This window comes from Quercus robur, chromosome 4 (genome assembly GCF_932294415.1).
Source record: "Quercus robur chromosome 4, dhQueRobu3.1, whole genome shotgun sequence".
In the NCBI taxonomy this organism is placed as follows: Eukaryota; Viridiplantae; Streptophyta; class Magnoliopsida; order Fagales; family Fagaceae; genus Quercus; species Quercus robur.
The window spans coordinates 2,205,845-2,226,748 of NC_065537.1; the positions used below are offsets into that span (position 1 = coordinate 2,205,845).

At 35.7% G+C, this 20,904-nt stretch overlaps 2 protein-coding genes and 1 pseudogene across 4 annotated transcripts in view; all 3 read left to right on the forward strand.

Annotated features, from left to right (window-relative positions):
• The first annotated feature begins 1,618 nt into the window (after positions 1 to 1,618).
• The window catches only part of LOC126720330 (uncharacterized), a 57,430-nt gene continuing 38,144 nt past the window's right edge, over positions 1,619 to 20,904 (forward strand). Inside the window, exons 1-4 of one of the 3 annotated variants that reach the window (XM_050422665.1) lie at positions 1,622 to 2,756; positions 2,843 to 2,992; positions 10,187 to 10,372; positions 14,823 to 15,233. In XM_050422665.1, coding sequence (XP_050278622.1) covers positions 1,770 to 2,756; positions 2,843 to 2,992; positions 10,187 to 10,372; positions 14,823 to 14,903 — 1,404 coding nt within the window. In that variant the 5' untranslated portion in view covers positions 1,622 to 1,769 and the 3' untranslated portion in view covers positions 14,904 to 15,233. Of the gene's footprint in view, positions 2,757 to 2,842; positions 2,993 to 10,186; positions 10,373 to 14,822; positions 15,234 to 20,904 lie in introns of those variants that run through there. The other 2 variants (XM_050422668.1, XM_050422667.1) reach the window with 2 other exon arrangements.
• On the forward strand, positions 5,126 to 10,249 carry LOC126720332 (elongation factor 1-alpha-like; annotated as a pseudogene).
• LOC126720328 (organic cation/carnitine transporter 3-like) overlaps positions 16,349 to 20,904 on the forward strand; it is a 71,466-nt gene continuing 66,910 nt past the window's right edge. The window contains exon 1 of the mRNA XM_050422663.1: positions 16,349 to 16,450. Within this exon, the coding sequence (XP_050278620.1) occupies positions 16,376 to 16,450 (75 nt within the window). The 5' untranslated portion in view covers positions 16,349 to 16,375. The remainder of the gene's footprint in view (positions 16,451 to 20,904) is intronic.

Consider the following 20,904-nt stretch of genomic DNA (forward strand, 5'->3'; position numbering starts at 1 on the left):
AAAAATATGCTAATTTTTAAAACATATGCTAATTTTGCTGGCTATTGTTTGGCTAAGTGGGCCTTTTGTTATAACAAGTTTGGCTCCTTCAAACTCTCAAAGCTCCCTGATAGTATTGTTGTAGAGGAAGCTTGAGTAGTTTAAGATCCTTTGTTTTTTTCTTTTCTATAAAATTTTCATTTAGAAAAAATAAAAATTATAAGCCGAATGAAAATGAATCTTATAAAATGGTCTTTACGATGTCTACCTATTACAATATGTTTGAATCTTATATAGTTACATGTTGTGAGAGAGTGGTCTCATGAGATACCATTTCACAGTCTTATATGTTATTGGCAATTTTAATGAGTTGTTTTAGTAGCTTACAAAATTCATATTATGCATGATATCCCAAGTCTTTTAGTCAACATCAGACTAGGAGTATCTCAATTTTTTTTTTCTTTATGATTACAAGATGTGTATGATACGAGGGACTATAGTCTACACATATCTACATTCTCAAAAAAAGAAAAAAAAAAAAAAATAAGAAAAAGTCTACACATATCTAAGTAATTATTTAAATGCTCTAAGAGCCCTGGATCCATATTAACACCAACCATAAAAAAAATCAGGCTATTGGCAATTGATGATAGGATAAAAGCATAGCTTAATGGACACTAGCCAGCCAAAATATAAATAAAAAAATATACATATATATATATATATATTTATTTATATTTATATATAATGCATTATCCTTTGCAAAAGCATTCCACTTAGCCAGTGATGCATTATCTTTTGTAAAAACATTCTATAATTGCATTTAACTACTCAATGTTATATCTATACAAAGAATTCAGCCACAAAAAAAAAAAAAAAAAAAGCAACACACTATATTTTGTTTAATATAATAATAATAATAATCTACTAGTATCTAAATATATTTCTTTTATATATATATATATATATATATATATATTTTATTGGTAAAACCTAGATAAAGTACCATAAAACTTAAATATTGTTTATTAGTTAGTCTTTTAGTCACGGCTTAATAAAATGAATAAACTATATAAAAAAAAAAAAAAAAATGAATAAACAGTGATACAGCCTACAGCCTACAGCCACAGCCTTCTCTCTCTCTCAGTCCTCCTCCTAAGTAAAAATAAATAAATAAAATTAATATCAACTTCCATGTAAAAATAAATAAATAAATAATTTTTTTTGATTAAAAAAATGCTTTACAATGAATATATACTACAACAAAAATCTCCAAGTCAGAAAATATAAAAATAAGAATACAAAAATACTGAAAAAAAAATATTGAAAATACTAAGCAATATTATGAATCATTAGTGATTATAGCTCAAAATCTTTCTCAGTGAATGATTGAAGAGTGACTGCATCACCGCACCGGCGTCGGAAAGACCACTAGTCTCCGCTTGCCGGCCTCGGCTCCTCCGGTGCATTCTCTCTATTTTTTTTTTTGTTCTAATTTTTGTTTGGTTGGGTTTTTAAAATTTGTTTATTTGGACTTTGAAATAAAGTACGATCCGAGGCCCACCAAACGAAGCCCATCAGTGATGGGCTCAGCTCGGACCCACTGTGTACCCTTCTCTCTCAAACAGTCATAGAGCAACGTTTCTTCTCGCTGCACGCTTTGTTTGTTTGTTTTGGATGATGGGTTTTACTGTTACATCGTAGTCGAAGGGTTTTAGATAGTTTTAACGTTTGTTTCCTTGTTGTTTCTTTTTCAGAAGTGGAAGCACCCACTGATCATTTTTTGAGAAATGAGACGAAGAACACTCGCTAATTTCTCTAATGCCACCAGACAGTCTCTGATCCCTTTCTCTACTTCTAGCGGCGGTGGTGGTCGAGGCCGTGGTCGCGGTTTTGGTGGCCCACAGTTTGATTTCACTGCTCCGGGTAAGCCAGGACCCGAGGTATCCGAATCCGAGTCCGTGTCAGTGTCCAAACCCGACACTTCACTTCCCGGACACGGACACGGTCGTGGTAGACCCCTCCCTTCTTCCCCATCTCTCCCCGGCTTCAATTCCTTCGTTTCCTCCATCAAACCACCACCCGCAGGCGCCGGTCGCGGCCGTGTCGCTGACTCTCCACCGCCTCCAGATTCGGGTCCTAAGCAACCCATCTTCTTCAAGAGACAAGATGGTGTCGGACACGGGAATGAACAAGGACACGTGTCGGACACGGCTGAGAGTGTCCATGAACGGAATGTCAATTTCAATCTCCCTCAGAGCATTGTCTCTGTATTGACTGGCAGCGGTCGCGGAAAACCCATGAAGCAGCCGGTCCCGGAGGAGCCCCCTATCGTCCAGGAGAACCGGCATGCCCGGGCCAAACCCCAACCCCAACCCCAACCCCAAGCTCAGTCCCAGCCCAGGATGACCAGAGAAGAAGCTGTGCAAAATGCAGTGAAGATTCTATCCCGTCGTGGCGCTGGTGGCGGTGAGGATGATGGTGAGGAGAGCAGTGGAGGCAGAGGCAGAGGGAGAGGCAGAGGTAGAGGTAGAGGGAGAGGATGGGCTAGAGGGAGGGGAGGAAGAGGATTTGATAGGCGGCGGGATAGAGATTCAGAAGATGGGTTTGGTGCAGGATTGTATTTGGGAGACAATGCTGATGGAGAGAAGCTTGCTAAAAGGCTTGGACTTGAGACCATGAACCAGTTAAATGAAGCTTTTGAGGAAATGAGTTCTAGAGTGCTGCCGTCGCCGTTGGAGGATGCAATTTTGGATAGCATGGATGTCAATTATGCGGTTAGTTCAGTTCCCATATGTTGTTTATTAAGAGTTCTTGTTTTTGCTAAATTATGGCTTGATTGTTTGTTTGTTTTGGATTATAGATTGAATGTGAACCTGAGTATTTGATGGGGGAGTTTGATCGGAATCCGGATATTGATGAGAAACCGCCAATGCCACTTCGTGATGCACTTGAGAAGATGAAGCCGTTTTTGATGGTATATGAGGGGATTGAGAGTCAAGAGGAGTGGGAGGTAACTTTTTATGGCTCGTGTTATTCTTTCATTTGATTGATATAGTTTCATGTTATTTAATACTGCCCGTAATTATTTTTGACTCTGCTGTTATTTTACAATGCATTTGCTGTTTGGTTTTCAATTGCATTTTGTTGCTTGAGTAATTAAGATTTGGTGAGATCTTTGAACATATTCATCCATATTGCTAGTAGTGCTATCGTTCTTAGCATTTGTTTTATGTTCATCCTAACTTACTGTTGTTTTAATTTTTTTCGATAAGTAAAACTTTCCTTGTTTAATGTGCTCGAGCCATCTCATTATTGTTCATAAGGACCTGTGAAATCCTCAAAAATGAACTTGCAAAGCTGATAGTCATTATGAACATTAAACATGAGAAGGATCTTAGTGCTTGAATGTATACAAGCACAATCTGTCAAAGCCTTCTTAAGAGGCTGCTCGAGCTGTAACTGCTTGATAGCTGGAAGTTAGCCAAGCAATATTCTGACAGCATAAACCAATGTCTATCTAGCCACATGCTGAATACCAAGACTTAAGAGTTAGTTATTGACCTGCTCTTTACAGAATTAACTAATCCTAGGACAATGCAAACTATTCTTGGACAGATGCTAACTTGATCAGTTACAGCAGTAAGTGAGCTGAGTGACCTCATGACACCTTACAATGGTCTATCAAAATATCAATGTTACTTCCACAATGAATGATAGAGTGGACTTTGTGTAATGCTATCATGTTTTGGTGGTTTGTAAGATAGTTGATGATGGGTAATTTGGGATTGGTTCTTATATTATTTCAACATCCCTCCTTTCTTAAACAAGGTTAGGATAACTATGTGGCTTATATAATATATATGCTTATATTAAATTCATATTTCATTACTTTAAAATTTCATTTACCTGCCATCTATGTTTTCCCTATAATATCACCATTTTTTATGTATATCTGCAATACAATTCACCAAAAAAAAAGAAAAGAAAAACCAAAGTCCTAGACACTATAACCAAGATATATTGAAGAAACAAAGTTTCCAAGCTTACAAACGTTTCAGAATTAAATGAACTTAACAACAACTAGGCTTCTTTCTAGTTAGAAGGCATATAAAGCGGCGTTTTTTAAAACACAATTAACGCTGTTGTTATTACAGGGGAAAAAATTCTGCCAGAAGTACATGGGCTGTATATGCAGATTTATCCCACACTTACAGCTTTAGATATTAAGCACAACAAAAAATCTTTTTCAGTAAAGAAGGCAACTGAAAGCAAAAGATATCTTCCTAAGTTTTTAGTAGAAAACTCAAAACTGATTTACATTTGATTATCCCTAAGAAGGACAGACTTTGCATGCATGATTTTGTGCATCATACACATAGATCACGTGTTGGATCATTTCCTGTATTTCTGCAATAAGATGAGATGCAGATACCAGAAAATAGTGATAAACACATCGTTTATCATAATAAATGCACTGAATGATGTCTTGTAGCACCACAGCCCAACCAAAAATATAGGATATGAATATAGACACAACAATATACAGAAGACATGAGGAGACAGTGGACAGATGCAACAATAAGAGAAAACAACAGCACAGGGAAAACATATGCTATTTATAATACAGATCAAAACTATATGTAACACAAACTAGGACCAGCCACATGACATTTAAAACTAGATAGCCACATATATTGCTACCAATAGTAAATCTCACCTCAGCAAAGTGCAGATGGTAGTCTCCTAGTTGCTTATCAGCCCATCTCTGGATGGGTGATAAAAAGGATTGTAAGAAAGACAAATCCTGAAAGCCCTCTTGCTCAACTTTGGAATGCAAACTATTCAAGTGTGACCTCTTTCTTGTGGACCCCGTTGTTCCTTCAATGGTATTTTTGTCAGCTGCACCATGGGATGTTGCAAGATTCCTTGATCACTTGTCATAGCATACTGAGATCACATGACAAAAACTAATATAAAAAAGGTAATAACAATAATTAAGTTTTGTTTAACAATGACAATAACAAACTAACATACCAACAGTCATGGGCGTGCGTGTGCGCGCACGCGTACACACACACACACACATATATATATATATATATAGAGAGAGAGAGAGAGAGTCCTTTATGTTCATTAAGTCCAAAACTTCCTGTAAGCATTGATGGAATAAAACAGTTGCAGCATGTGTATAAGGAAATGAGACAAAGCACATCTCATCACCAATTTTAAAAATCTTGTGAGACAATAAAGCATTTTCTTTCATAGAAAAATATGAAAAGTGATTGAATGGCTGCTTAATTTGGCAATTACAAGTGTTATATGCTTATGACTACCATACGTGATGAAATAATACCCATGCATAGCAGGTGCAATGGATGGTCTCCGTGATTCCTAAATCATGCCAGGTTGACTTTAAGAGTTCAAGAATTTCTTCCGCTTCCTGAAAAAGTGGATAGAAATATATGGTCCAGTCAAGCAAATTGTGAAAAGTTCATCTACAATGAATCATCATATTAAATTTACAACAATTCCTTGGATCATCTTTTGAATCTGATTAACATCCCTAAATGAAAATGAGTTTGTTATAAATACAACTATCATTTTTTTAATTAAAAAAAAAAATTTATAAGCAAATTCCAACAGAACTCAAAACCAAAAACTAACTGCATAAAGCTGTAACGCAAATATGAAGCCATAAACTAACTCAAAAATATGAAGAAAATCTGAAATTTCACTAAGATCTGAATGCTTCCATCTTGGTGCTGTCATCACCTGAAAAAAAAAAAAAAAAAAACTACTAACCTTTGTCAGCTTTCCTTCATCTAACATGTCAAAGATACTGAGAAGCAGTTTCTCATATAGTCTAACATTTAGGTGATAACCATCAGCCCATAGTGAATGGTACACTAGTTGAGAGTGATAGAGGGGAAGGTATTAGTTTTGGCCCTTTTCCTTCTAGTACTTTAAATTAAATTTGGTCTTCTGTTGTGATATTTGGTAACTTTGAGAATCCTTGTAACCTAAGATTTGGTATTCAGTACTAGGATTCTGTCAATTTGATTGCTTTTCATGCGCATAGGTTGTAACACCTTGTGTCCTTTCCCCCCTTAAATGATAAATTTATTACCCAAGAGAAAGAGGTTTAGTTGATAAGAATGGGGTTCATATGTGGTTTTCAATGAAGGGTACACTTGGTGAGAATGATAAGGGGAAGGTATTAGCCTCTTCTATGGGTTTGGGATTTTTCATTCTAGTACATTAATTTAAAGTTTTAAGTTTGGTCTCTCTCTCTTTTACCATATTTGGTACCCTTGAGAATCATCGTAACCTAGGATGATTTTAAATTTATCGTCCTTTGATGGTCTCACTAATCACGTGGCAACATCTTCCGTACTAGGCTTTTGACCATTTGATTGCTTTTATATCTAGGTGGATGAATTAACTTAATTCTTTGTACTATTTGATAGGTGATTACAAAAAGTTGGTTATTATCTACAACTATCGTTTAGCAATTAGGATATTCTATGATAATAAAGATGCATTTCTTGTTTCCCCACTGTTCTCTTAAAGAGGAAGGTTAACAAACCTTCAAAAATACTGAGAAAAATGATCAATCTACATACTTAGATGGATACTTTAGTCCAACTTGCATTTAATATTTTCAAAATAACTTGGATATAATTACTTATCAAAAAAAAAAAAAAAAAAACTTGGATATAATTGTGTAAGTCATGATTGAATTTGAATGAAATCTACTGTGCTGTTTCTTTAAATAAATTATACTCAAAGGTGTTTCTTGGGTTCTACCTAAAAGGGTTATTGACTTGCTGGCTGGTTGGAGAGGAATTGGTTGGGGAAGCATTCTTCAAATGTTTGGAATTTGGTACCACATTGTGTGATTTGCGTTATTTGGAGGGAGAGAAATAATTGCATATTTGAAGATTCAGTGCTTTCTGGGGATAAGTAGAAGCTCTTAGAGTTGTTTGCGACCACTTTGTTTGATTGGTCTTGTGCGTGGGGTGGGGTTTTACTTCAAAATCCATTCCACTGTTTTTAGATTCACTTTTTTCTTGTACATAAGTTGTTTTGGTTTCCTTTGTTGCTTGTACATATTTCCTTCATTTACTTCATCTCTTTGATGGAGTAGCTTCTTTTTTATACAAGTTTTTCTTACCTATCAAAAAAAAAAAAAAAAACTCAAATCCTTTACCCTTTCATGCTTCATTGCAGAAAGCCATTTCCCCCTCCTGTCTCATGTGGTGACTGACTTAAGGTTAATGATGATGAGATATACGAAATGGAGTTATAGATTTTTAATTTACAATTGCAATTTTAGAATTGGTCATAGAATTTGTAGCCTATGGTTGTTTTAAGCACTCTTGACTTACAGTTGCAATATTATGTAAACTTAGTAGGCTTTGGCATGTTTGTTGGATGAGCAGGCCTCTTTAGAAAGCATTTCATTGTGTTTACTGTTGTTACAGATTGAGTTCAAGATGCATAATATTATTAGGATGTGTATGAATGTGAGAAAAGGCTGCAGTAAATGAATGATAAGGATCAAGATTTTATCCCCCCCTCCCCCTCACCCTAACCCAAAAAAAAGAAGAAGAAGGAAAGTTTGGGTGTTGTGGTCATCTTCTTTTATATAAGCATGAACCTGGACATATGATAATCTCTATTTACCTTATTAAGCTACTGAGTTCAACAAAAGAGATAGATAGGAACATCTAATATGCTGTGGCTAAATTGTATCCAATGGATTCCATGAATGACCTTAGAGGGAGGCAACTATTGGGTTCGAGTTCACAAAGTTTGTCTTTAGGCTAATTTACTATTGTGTTGGAGAGGGACTTTGAGTTCATTTTGGAGCAAATATGAAAGAGGTGGACTTATGAAGGGGTTGAATTAATGTTGATAGACTTACGCTTGTCTTTCTAAGATTTTAATTTTCCATTTATCCATTATCATTGTTTCCCTTGTTGGATTTTCAACATTTATGATTGTAATTTGATGGGGATACTTATAGTACACAGTTTTTTATTTTTGTTTTTCATTCTTCTGCATATCTCTCAATGCTGTACTTTTTATTTGCTTTATCAAAAATCAAATAGGGGAGTTTGCTCTTAGTATTGTATTAGCTTTAAGATACCAAATGTCTCCACTCTCTCTTGCTCCTCACATACTCTCTTACGAGTGCTGTGAGAGTGTCTCTCTTATACCTTAGCAAGTTTCATCAGTTTTCCTTTTAAAAGTTTATAATGGGTAAGGAGAAGGTTCACAACAACATTGTGGTCATAGGCACTTATCAAAAAAAAACATTGTGGTCATAGGCCATGTTGACTTTGGAAAGTCGACCACCACCAGGAAATTGATTTACAAGCTTGGAAGCATTGACATGGTATTGACAAGTGTAATATTGGGAGGTTTGAGATGGAGGCTGCTGAGATGAAAAAGAGGTCATTTAAGTATGCTTGGTTGTTGGACAAGCTCAAGGCTGAGCATGAGCATGGTATTACCCATTGATATTGCCTTGTGGAAGTTTTGAGGCCACCAAATACTACTGCACTGTCATTGATGCACCTGGACATTTTGAGTTTATTAAGAACATGATTACTGGTACCTCACTGGCTGACTGCATTTTCCTCATTATTGACTCCGCTGGAGGTTTTGAAGCTGGTATTTCCGAGGATGGTCAGACCTGTGTACATGCTTTGCTTGCATTTACCCTTGGTGTCAAGCAGATGATTTGCTGCTGCAACAAGGTGGATGCCACAACCCCATAATACTCCAAGGCATGGTATGATGAAATTGTTAAGGAAGTCTCATTTTATTTAAAGAAGATTGGTTACAACCCTGACAAGATCCCCTTCATGGGGTTTCTGGTTTTGAGGGTGATAACATGATTGAGAGGTTTGCCAATCTCAACTGGTACAAGGGCCTCGTCCTCCTTGAGGCTCTTGACCAGATCCAGGAGCCCAAGAGGCCCTCAGACAAGCCCCTCCATCTTCCTCTCCGGGATCTCTACTAGATTGGTGGTATTGGAACTGTCCTTGTGGGGCGGGTTGAGACTGGTATCCCTAAGCCTGGGATGGTTGTGACATTTGTCCCCACTGGATTGAAAAATGAAGTTAAGTCTGTAGAGATGCACCATGAAGCTCTCCAGGAGGTCTTTCCTGATGACAATGTTGGTTTCAACATGAAGAACGTTGCTGTTAAGGATCTCAAGCATTGTTTTGTTGCTTCCAACTCCAAGGGTGATCCTGCCAAGTGCTGATTTCACCTCCATCATCATGAATCACCCTGGTCAGACTGGCAACAGCTATGCTCCTGTCCTTGATTGTCACACCTCCCACATTGCTGTTAAGTTTTCTGATCTTGTGACCAAGATTGACAGGAGATCTGGGAAGGAGCCAAAGTTTTTGGAGAATGGTGATGCAGGGTTTGTGAAGATGATTCCTACATAGTCCATGTTGTTGAGACTTTCACTGAGTACCCACCCCTTGGTTGTTTTTCCGTGAGGAACATGTGCTAGACTGTGGCTTTTGGTGTCCTCAAGAGTGTTGAAAGGAAGGATCCTTAAGGTGCTAAGGTCACCAAGTCTGCAACAAAGAAGAGTGGAAACTGAAATTTGCTTTTGAGGTTTATGCTAGTTGACTAGTTTTATCTATTTTGGTGTTACTGGTTTTAAATTTTATTTTGGTTGTTCTTGCATTTTTGAGGACAGCTTTAAAAGTTTCCATCACAGTCTTCTAGCCTTACTTCTGAGGATGTGGAGGGGTTAAGCAGTCAAATTTCATCTGGTTGCTTGACAAGCTGTGGTGGAAGCTCTGTTTTCTGATTTATGTTTTTAAGTTCTATATCTGATTGAAATCAGTTGTGTAGTTCATTGTTGATGAACAACTTCATATTAGTGTCAAAACTTTGGTTGTTAGTTCACTATCTAAATAAATAAAAAGATACGAAATGTCATCATTAGACATGAATGATAATGATGTTACGGTAACCTTGTTATGTTATTGCTTACATGTTGTTTAATTTATTGGAATTATTTCAACGATCTTTGATCTTTTTGTGTTGCAGGGATACTATAATATGCTTCTTGTGGGCTATTTTATTCTTTTGTTTTTCCATTATATTAAAAAAATATGTGGTGCAGTTCCTTTATTTCTGTTATCTTTCTGAAATTTTCTTATTTTACTAGGAAATCATGAAAGAGACAATGGAGAGAGTTCCTTTGATGAAAGAGATTGTCGATTACTACAGTGGACCAGATAGGGTAACTGCAAAGCAACAACAACAAGAATTAGAAAGGGTTGCAAAAACAGTTCCTGTCAGTGCACCTAAGTCTGTAAAGCAGTTTGCTGACCGTGCGGTTCTATCTCTTCAGGTTAGTTGTTCACCCTTGGTGTCCTGAAATCTCATGTTATTTCTACATTGGGGATGAATTTCTCTTTATAGAGTAATCGCTCCTTGCCTATGCCTCTGTGTGTGTGTGTGTGTGTGTGTGTGTATGTGTTAATTGTATTTGCCTGTGGAATGGAACTACAATGGACTATGGCATTTGGCATCTCTATACTAAGAAAAGGGTATGGTTTCCTCACATGGGCAAGAGAGTCCTTGGAGACTTGCGAAAGGCACGTTTTTGGGTCAAAAGTATCTATCTTTCTAAAGGCATAGGACAACAAGCACCATCATTTAACACATCCTATATTTAGTTGCACTCTCAAAAGAAGTATTTACATTTTCCCTTGTACCTCTTTTAAACTGCTGGAGTCTCTGGGTTCTGGCTTTGTCATTTAAGAACTTTTCATATAAGAAAGAAGAAACTTATCAAAAAAGAAGAAGAAATAGAATGAAACATTGTAATATTTATAAATAAAGGAAAACAAACAAGCGATTGTTTTGTTCGACTCTGAAGACATGGATAGATGATAGGTTGCCAAGTACTAGCATATTCTTTCTTTTTTATCCTGTTACAAAGTACAAAATTTGTACTTGGGCTTGACACAAATCCTTTGGTAGGCTTATCTCCTTAAACTTGTACTGGTCAAAGGATGTCCTGGATCTTAACATGGGTTTGTTTTGGAGAACATATAGGTTATTTGTAAGGGCAAACTATCTAAGAATGCATTTCTTGTTGAACAATTACATGCTGACATCAGAAATATAGAAGTTCTTGTGATATTTTAATCATGTAAGCATCTAAGGCAGACATGTGTCTATGTGTCCAGATCCTCTATTCTGAAGTTGTGTGTATATTTAGACCAATATATGTGGAGTTGAAAAAATTCAGATATAAAATTCCTTGTTATCCGTGTCTGGATGTGGATTTTGCTTACCATAATTTTGGAGTTGAAAGTCTGGAAGTGCAAAATATTTCAGAGAAATTGTTTTTTATGGACAACTATGTAAGAATAGATTTCTTGTTGTACAATTAAATGCTAACATCAGAAATGTGGAAGGTATTGTGATCTTTTAGTCATGTAACTAAGGTCAGATGTGTGTCTATGTCCAGGTCCTCTATTCTGAAGTCATGTATGTATTTAGGGGAGAGTATGTTGGGATATGAAAATTCAGATCTAAGATTCCTTTTTCATAAAATTCCCTTGTCACCCCTGTGGCTGGATGTGGATTTTGCTAACCATAATTTTGGAGTTGAAAGTCAGAAAATGCAAAATGTTTGTGAGAATATACTGGTTATTTTATTATGGACAACTACGTAAGAATAGATTTCTTGTTTTACAATCAAATGCTAGCATCAGGTTGTAATTATCTAAGGGCATGTGACTTTTGAGGTAGGTGATGGAGCTTGTGTTCGGTTCTGGTATGATCAGTGGTGTGGCCACCTTCCTTTAAAGGATTTGTACCCTGATCTCTTTGCCTGTTTAGTTGATAGCTGGGAAGCATAGACACAACATTTTGGGTGCCATACCCACGTTTGACACGTACTAGACATGGGACAAGCGTGCGACACAGCAGCACGTGTGTCCCAGCTGTTTAAAATTGATGGGACATGGGGGGTCCGGGGGGAAGGCTCATACTGAAAAGAGAAAGAAAAACTGAGAGAAAAAGAGATCTGTAACCTTGCATTGCCATCTTCAGTCTTCCTTGTGCATCTTCAGCTTGTCCAACACTGTGTCTCTTCATTTTTCTTTAACTTCCTTTCTCAATTTTTTTTTCAAAACTTCTCTTTTTTTCGATAGTTGTGTGGTGGAAAATCCAATGCCTCTTCTTTTAAATTTCACAATTTCATTTTTCTTGGACTTTCTCTCATTTTTTGAATTCAAAACTTATCTCTCTCTTCCTTTTTTATTTTTGGATTGTTGTGTGGCGGAAAATCCAACACCTCTTCTTTTAAATTTCACATTTTGACTTTTGAGTGGCTAGCTGTTAGCCTGTTAGCCACTTCCACTCTCCCACTCCAGTGTGTCTTTTTTTTTTTTTTTTTTTTTTCAATTCATATATCCTTTTGTATTGTGAAATAGTTGGACATGGCACTCACAGAATGGGCTTTATTATAGTTGGGACATGGGCTAAAATTATTAAAGGAGGTAAGATTTTAGATCTCTATCGAATATACAAATATTTACATGTATTTTGAAAGACTCTTAGACTTTAATTAAATATAATATCCCTTATTGCTCTTAAATTGATATATGTTTAACATTATATGAAAAATAAATGCTTAACAATATATAAAAAAATACAAATAAAAATATATTTAATATATGTATCCCCGTCTTGTCATGTTCTAATTTTTCAGAAATTGCCATGTCATTGTGTTCTACCTTTTCTTGTATCCATGTCCTTAGGTTGGTAGGGAAGATTTAGTCTCTAACTTGTTGGATTATTGGTTGGATGAGGAGGTTAAAAGCTGGAATGTTTGCTTTCACAAGGATTTTCATGACTGGGAGGTTGAGATAGTGAATTCTTTCTTTAACCATATTTACTCTCGAGTGCCTAGTGGGGGGTATAGGATGAGATGGCGTTTAAATGGGAGTGGCAAGTTTAATGTTCAGTCTTATTACAAGGATATCCATGGTGCCAGTGGTAATATTTTCCCTTGCAAGAGTATATGGTGTGTTAAGGCCCCTAAGAGTGTGTCTTTCTCTTTGTTGACGGTAGTTTGGGGTAAAGTAGTCTTGTTAAGTAGGACTTCTCTTTAGTAGAATGGTGTAGCAGGAAAATAGTGAACCATTTACTGCTTCATTGGGATGTTACTTATGCTGTGGTGTGAAGTTCTTAACATATTTGGAGTTCAGTGGGTGATGCCTCTGACAGTAACATCCCTTTTATTTAGGTGGAGGAATTGGTTTGGGAAGCATTTTTCAGAAATTTGGAATGTAGTGCCATCATGTTTAATGTGGTTAGTCTCTCAAAAAAAAAAAAAAAATGTTTAATGTGGTTAGTGTGGAAGGAATGCAATTCCCACACGTTTGAGGATATTGAGAGATCTCTAGATCACTTGAAATTTTTATTGATTTGAAGTTTGTTTGAGTGGTCTTGGGTTTGGAGTTTTACTCATTGTACTTCCATCTTTGAGTTTCACAATTTTCTTAGATCCTCTGTTTGATTCTTTGTAATTTTTTAAGTTACTTTGTGTAGATCATCGTGAACATGAAGTAATTCTAGTTTTCAGAAAACTTCATCAATTACTTAGATGTGTGTTTATGTGTTTATTCAGATCTAAAATTCCTTTTTCTTAAAATTTCCTTGCCACTCCTGTGGCTGGTTGTGGATTTGCTAACCATAATTTTGGAGTTGAAATTCAGGAAGTGCCAAATGTATGCGATTTTTTTTTTTTTTTTTTTTTTTTGGGTAAAGTTTCATAAATGTGGATTTTATTGTACATTTGATGGCCAGAGAAAAACGCTAATCACTTATTTTTACTTATATATATATATATATATATATAAATGTGGATATTTAAATCATGGTAAAAAGTTTTAATAAGAATTTTGGGAAAAATGGTTTTTGTTAAATGCTTGACTAGATTTATGGGAGTTATTTACCATGGGTTAACGTCTGTTTGTTTCAAATTACAGCTAAATGATCTGAGAGATGAAATTTTAATTCTGTCAGAGAAACTGAAATATAATCATGTAGAAAAAACTCACTATGGTAGTGTGCTGGTAAGTAGGGGTGCCCTGGGTTAAGTTGGTCCAGGTTTGGTGTCACCTGCCACTCAGGTGAAATTGCGTTAAACTCACCATCTGCCTGCAAACACGATTTTTGGAGATGCACACCTGATTTCAATTGGCCATTTGATGGTGCCTATCAATGATCCTTTGGATGGGTCCAGGTCAGTTGGGTGGATCAGGTTTTGCAGGTAGAGGCAGAATTTCTTTATTAGGATGTTGGCAATGATTATTTTTTAAAAGACAAAATATGATTTTCCTTGTCAGGATGTTGGCAGTGATGCCTTTTCTCTTCTTTTTGCCTGCATGTGAGATAGGAAAAATAGTTCAACTTATCCAAAAAAAAAGGAAAAAGAATTCATATGCAGAGGGTAGAAGGCTAAAGGCAAAAGTCAGTCCTTCAAAAGTTGACATGTTAAGGCCAGTTTTGATTCGGTTTCATTTTGTTTGAGTATTAAAAGGATGATCTGGACTGGTCTTTTTGGAGACCTTGTTTAGTTGATCAAGTAATATTTTATTAATTCATTTAGTAACTTTCTATGTGATTTTTGAATGGTGAAAGAAATTTTAATAATGCTACTAAATGACTACCTTGATGTGGTATGGTTGATTTACAAAGTGGGAAACCAACAAAAAGTCTGTTTTGATGGAATGTGTTGCTTGGATGTTTGAGATTCTCATAAAACTTTTACAATGCAGAGCAACCCTGGCTGGGGATTTGACAAGAAATGCCAGTTCATGGACAAACTAGTGAGGGAGGTTTCCCAGCAATACACATAAGCTCTGAAAACACATTTTGCCATTTTTATACCCTGTTTCAAGCTGCTCGATGGTTAAGATCATTCTTAGAAGTGAATTGGTAGGTGAGGTCAACCATCCTCGTCATGCTTTGACAAACAGTTTTTATTATGGTAATAATTTTAATACCTTGTTTTAAGGATTTTGCTCTGTAGCTTTTCTACTGTCTTTAGCAATTGTCGCTTAAGTTAATTTCGGGGATTACATAATTCTTGTAATAATTTTGCTATGTATGCATTACGGCATCTGATCCGCCAACCATATTGAAGCAGCGTGTTCACATTAAGTTTTAACTCAAGAAGCTTTTGCAAAGTTATGTTTTAGTGATTGCACTGCTTGTATTGATTTTACTGTTAACTGTATGCGCCCAGGGCTTGAAATATAGGAGGCTGATGATACCTGCATCTGCATATATAGTGAGTAATGGTTTCAGGATTTAACTTGGTATTTCATTTGCTCTTTGTTTACACTTTTTTAAGAAAAAGAAAGGCATTGTGTAAGGGACAAGAGGAAAGAGAGAAGAAGTGGAAGGGAAGGGAAGGGAAGGGAAGGGAAAAGCTTAGGAAATGGACAAGAAAATAATTTTCTTTCAAGTTTTAAGATATAAAAAGGAAAGAAACGAAGAAAATATGAAAACTTAGTATAAAGGGGAAAAAATAGTATGTTTTCCGATTTGTTCCCATGCATGTTATTAGATAAATTAAATATTAAAACACTTGGGGGACCTACTAAGTCTCTCTCTTCCCCTGTCTTTTCCCCCAGTTTGGGCTGATAACAAAACCGTGGATCCACATCAGCCTATCTCATGTCAACCAAACTAAGAAAAATTATGGGTCCTACAGGCTACAGAAATTAAATTATCCTCCCTCATTTTTCACTCCATCCAAACCGAGTGTTAAGATTCTTAAATAAAACCATTTTATGCTCTTGATCTGTGGGCTAGTATAGTGTTTTTATGCTCATTGCTAAATAAATTTTTACTTGTTTCATATGGTACTTTAGTGCAAGTTGTTTTGTTCTCATTTGAGATGCTAGAAGATAGAAATTGTTGGCTGCACATGTTAATGAGGCTGTCTTTGTCATGGCTAGGTTGGTTCTTTGTGTTTGAGGGGAAGTTTTAATAAATCAGTAGTAGAAAAACGAAATAAATGTTATTTAACATGTTAGATCCAACCAGAATTTAAAAACTATAGTTGATCTTTCTAAAGATCATTTATTTATATCAATTATTTAACATGTATATCTACAATTGATATTTGATACAATAATGTCCATATTTTAAATCCACACTACTCAAATATAATATTTTACCAAGGTTAGGTTATGTGCCAATCATAGCTGCTTGACGTGGCACACACTTTACTCTCCCCTTAGCCTAAAACAACTATAAAAGCCTTTATTCATTCACGTTCCTCTTACACCTCAACCCTGCCTTATAATAAACATAGTTACAAATGGCCGATTCAACACCACTTCTCTCCCAACCCAACTCAGTCAAGTCAGAAAGCACTCCACCTCTAGAAAAACACCTTCCATCTCTTGATTCCACCATTGAAAGATGTATAGGAGATTTTGGATGGGCTCAATTCCTCCAAGCACTACTTGTATCAAGTGCATGGATATTTGATGCACAACAAACATTCATTACTGTCTTCACTGATGCACATCCAACATGGCACTGTACTACTCATCAACATGGTTGCAACTCTATCTCCAACATTTGCTCTCTTCCAAAGAATTCATGGGCATGGGATTGGCCTTCCCATACTTCAATCATATCAGAATGGAACTTAGAGTGTGCTGCCTCCATTATCACTGGCTTGCCTGCATCTTCTTTCTTCATGGGTTGTCTAGTGGGTGGACTTGTTCTTGCCACACTTGCTGATTCCTCACTTGGTCGCAAAAACTTGCTCTTTCTCTCATGCCTAACTATGTCTCTATCTGCTTTGCTTACTATCTTCTCCACCAATATATGGGTTTACTCAGCTTTAAAATTGGTTTGTGGGTTTTGCCGCGCAACGATTGGAACTTGTGCACTTGTGTTAACAACTGAGCTTGTGGGGAAAAGATGGCGAGGCGAAGTGGGAGTGATAGGATTCTTTTGTTTCACAATAGGGTTCTTATCACTTCCAGCTATAGCTTATTTGAATAGAGGTTCTTCTTGGAGGTATCTCTATGTATGGACTTCTATCCCAGGAATCTTGTATTCTATGTTAGTTCACTTCTTTGTTCATGAGTCACCTAGATGGCTATTTGTGCGTGGACGTAAAGAAGAAGCGGTGGCCACATTGAAAAGCATTGCACCACCTAGCCATAGTGGTTATTTAACTTGGAGCTTCTCTGGGGTTTCGTTTGAACAAGAAACATGCAATAATGGGAATGTTTACTCAACTATTAAGATGTTGGTGCAGAAAAGATGGGCTTTTAGAAGGCTGTTACCGGTTATGGTGATAGGTTTTGGGATTGGAATGGTGTACTATGGCATGCCATTAGGCCTAGGAAACTTGTCATTCAATCTCTACTTGAGTGTCACATTCAATGCCTTATCTGAGCTACCATCTTCATTGGTCACTATCTTGCTTATAGGTAAGTTGAACAGAAAAATTTCGGTGCTTGCTTTCACAATGATCAGTGGGATTTTTAGTGTCATGTGTGCTTTGAAAGGCCAGGTGTGGGCAAGATTCCAAATTGGACTTGAGCTAATATCTTTCTTCAGTGCATCTACTGCCTTCAATATATTACTCATATTCACAATAGAGTTGTTCCCTACTTGTGTGAGGAACTCAGCTACTTCGTTAGTGAGACAAGCACTTGTGTTTGGTGGTGTGTTTGGTCCGATGCTAGTGGCTGCTGAGAGCAGAAATGAAATTTCATCCTATGGGGTGTTTGGGTTAGTGATAGGGTGTTGTGGGCTTTTTGCTGTATGTTTGCCAGAGACAAGAGGTAGGACAATTTGTGATACAATGGATGAGGAAGAACACAAAGAGAAAGCAGCATGTAATAGTGTAGGTGATGTCTTGGCTTGATTTGCTTTTGGTTTGCTCAAATTATGTGAGAATAATTGTACAAGGTTGTGTAGTGATTGGTCAAAAAAAAATAAATAAATAAAAATTCATGTACTATATAATAAAAGTTGGGCTTAGAAGCCATGATTGCGTCAAGTAGCTTCACCAAATCTCATAAATTTTTTTAGATTTAAAAAAATGTATATAAATTTTCTTCTCTTATAATTTTTAAGTTAATAAAAATCTTAATTTGATTACCATCCAAATTCTTCATCTAATCCATCTAATTCGTATTTTTTTACGTGTAGTGTATTATAAAAAATATGCAGCAACTTTCTTAATATAATAAAAGTTGAGCTTAGAAACCGTGGTTGCGTTAAGTGTCTTCGCCAAATTGTAGAAAATTTTTTAGATTTTTAGATTTTTTTTAAAATATATATATATATATATAAATTTTCTTCTCCTATAATTTCTAAGTTGATAAAAATTTTAATTTAATTACAATCCAAATTCTTCATCTAATCCATCTATGTGTAGTGTATTATAAAAAAAAAATCAGCAACTTTCTTATTTTATTATTACTACACTACACGTTTATATATTAAAAAAAAGGTAATTAATTAATGCGGTAATTCTGAAATACCACTTCCAAAAACTAAATAGATAATCCTAAGACACATAAGTAAATAAATAAAACTAAATAGATAATCCTAAGACAAATAAATAAATAAAAGAGAAGAAGAATTTGGTCACAATTGGAATACTAATCCGCATCAAATACCACTTATATTATATATAAGTTATCAACTATTCTTCTATTATTCAATAATTAAATAAAAACTATTCTTCTATTGCTTTATTAATTTTAGGGATAAACACAAAAGCTTAATTATTGTTAATTTTTTTATAATTTTTTTCTTAACTGTTATTGTTAGTTAAACAATTAATTCACGTTGAAGTTAGACAATTTTTTTCTAATACACGAGTCTCATCTTCTTTTTTCTCCCCAAATCCCAGGTCTACTAATATTCCTATACAACAAGCTATTTAATATTTAAATTTCAGTCATTATGTGAGCTCACCGCCACAAAAAAAGTTAATTAACTTCGCCCAATGCAATGCCTCAAAACAGTAATCAACCCGAAGAAGAAGAATAATAAGTAGACAAAGAATAGTGGTGGTGGGATTATGAGGGCCAAAATGGCCAAGTACCACTATTTGGCAAAATATGTATAGATCTACCATTGTTTGCAAAATAATTAGGGATTTACTAATTTTTTAAAACTTGAGTTTGTAAAACTCAAGTTTGCCATGAACTCAAGTTTCACAAACTCGAATTCCATGGAAATTTTTTGATGTAACTCGAGTTCCAGAAACTCGAGTTCTATAAAAAATTGCACGACAAAATTGAAGGCTATTTTTTCAAAGAACTAAAGTTACACTGCAAATTTGAATTTCACAAATTCGAGTTTTAAAAAGGTGATAGATTGTTGAATATTTCACAAACAGTAGTATATTGCTAAATATTTTTCCAAACAGTGGTTTATAGTCATTTTGGCTAGATTATGAGTGCTAAAACCTTTGAATCTTTGATTCTCTGAACCAACTTTCAAAGTTAACAAGGATATAGGATTTCACCATATGAGTCAAGTATACCCACCCTTATTTTGTTGTTTTTTTTTTTTTTTTACTTTTTTTTTTTTGGTGTGAGGATGGGGACAAAAAAAAGAAGAATATTTGATGTTGAAAAAGAGTTAAAATAAGCCGAGTTTGACATATATATATATATATATAACCTGTAACTGTTGAGATCTTGTATTCACTACTACTACTGTAAGTGTTTATCCTACTTTCAATAACAAGTATTTTCAGTTCTATGTTCATTACTTTACTTGTTGCTACCACCACCTTGGACGGATTACCGCCATACCGGATGGTTCTAAATTGCTTTCATTTATTTTGAACTATTGTTCTTATTTACTTTGAATTATTTTGTTATATACTGCTTGGCTGGTTCTAACGCCTTATTATTGTTCTTACATTCAAGTTATTTATTTTCAAGCTATTTACTTTCGCGTTGTTTACATTATTTCCATTTACAATATTTCTGTGCTTCCTTCCCCTTCATCTGTGCGTCCCCTTCCTTCCCCTTTATTTCTGTGCTTCCTTCCCCTTCATCTATGCGTCCCCTTCCTTCCCCTTCATATGGTATCAGAGCCACTCTTTTCTAGCCGGTGGTAGTGTGGTTGTGTTCTTTGTTTCTTGTCCGTGTCTGTCCGAACGCTTGATATTCCGTTGTTGTGTTCCCTTCTTACCGTCGTTGGCGCCACCCTAGTTGTAAAGTGAATTCCTAGGACCTAGCTGTAAGGCCCGTTTGAGCCAAGAGAGGGCGTGTAGGGCATGAGAGGTATGAGGTTGGTTAGGGTATGTGTTACGAAATGCAACGGTTGTGAGAAAAACATGATAACTGAGTGTTGAACCTAGGATAGTATGGATAAGTTGTGGAGATCCAACTCCTCTATCAGCTCCAGGACTAGTTGTCCTCCTGATATTGTAAATGAAGAAGATCACACTATTGATGATAATGAGATGATTCCTGATTTTCGTAAATGGACTATTCCTAAAGTTGATACCAAAACTATTTATAAAACTAGTTTTGTTGAAAGTACTTTTCATTCTGCTTATAAAGCTAGAACTGTTGAACAAATTTTCTCTATTTCGAAAGTTCATGAAAAATGTTGCTTATTCACTAAAAAGAATATCAATGACTTCCTTGCTGCTAAAAAATTCTATTATTTGCATATTGGTATGGTCCAAGTTGCTATTAAACCACTTACCCGCAAGGGCATTAATGCTTCTGTTCTTATGTGTTTAAGAGATGCTAGATTTAAGATTTTTAAAGATAGCATTCTTGGAATGATCACTGCTTCTTTGTATGATGGTCCTGTTTATTTTAACTGTTATCCTGATCTTACTCT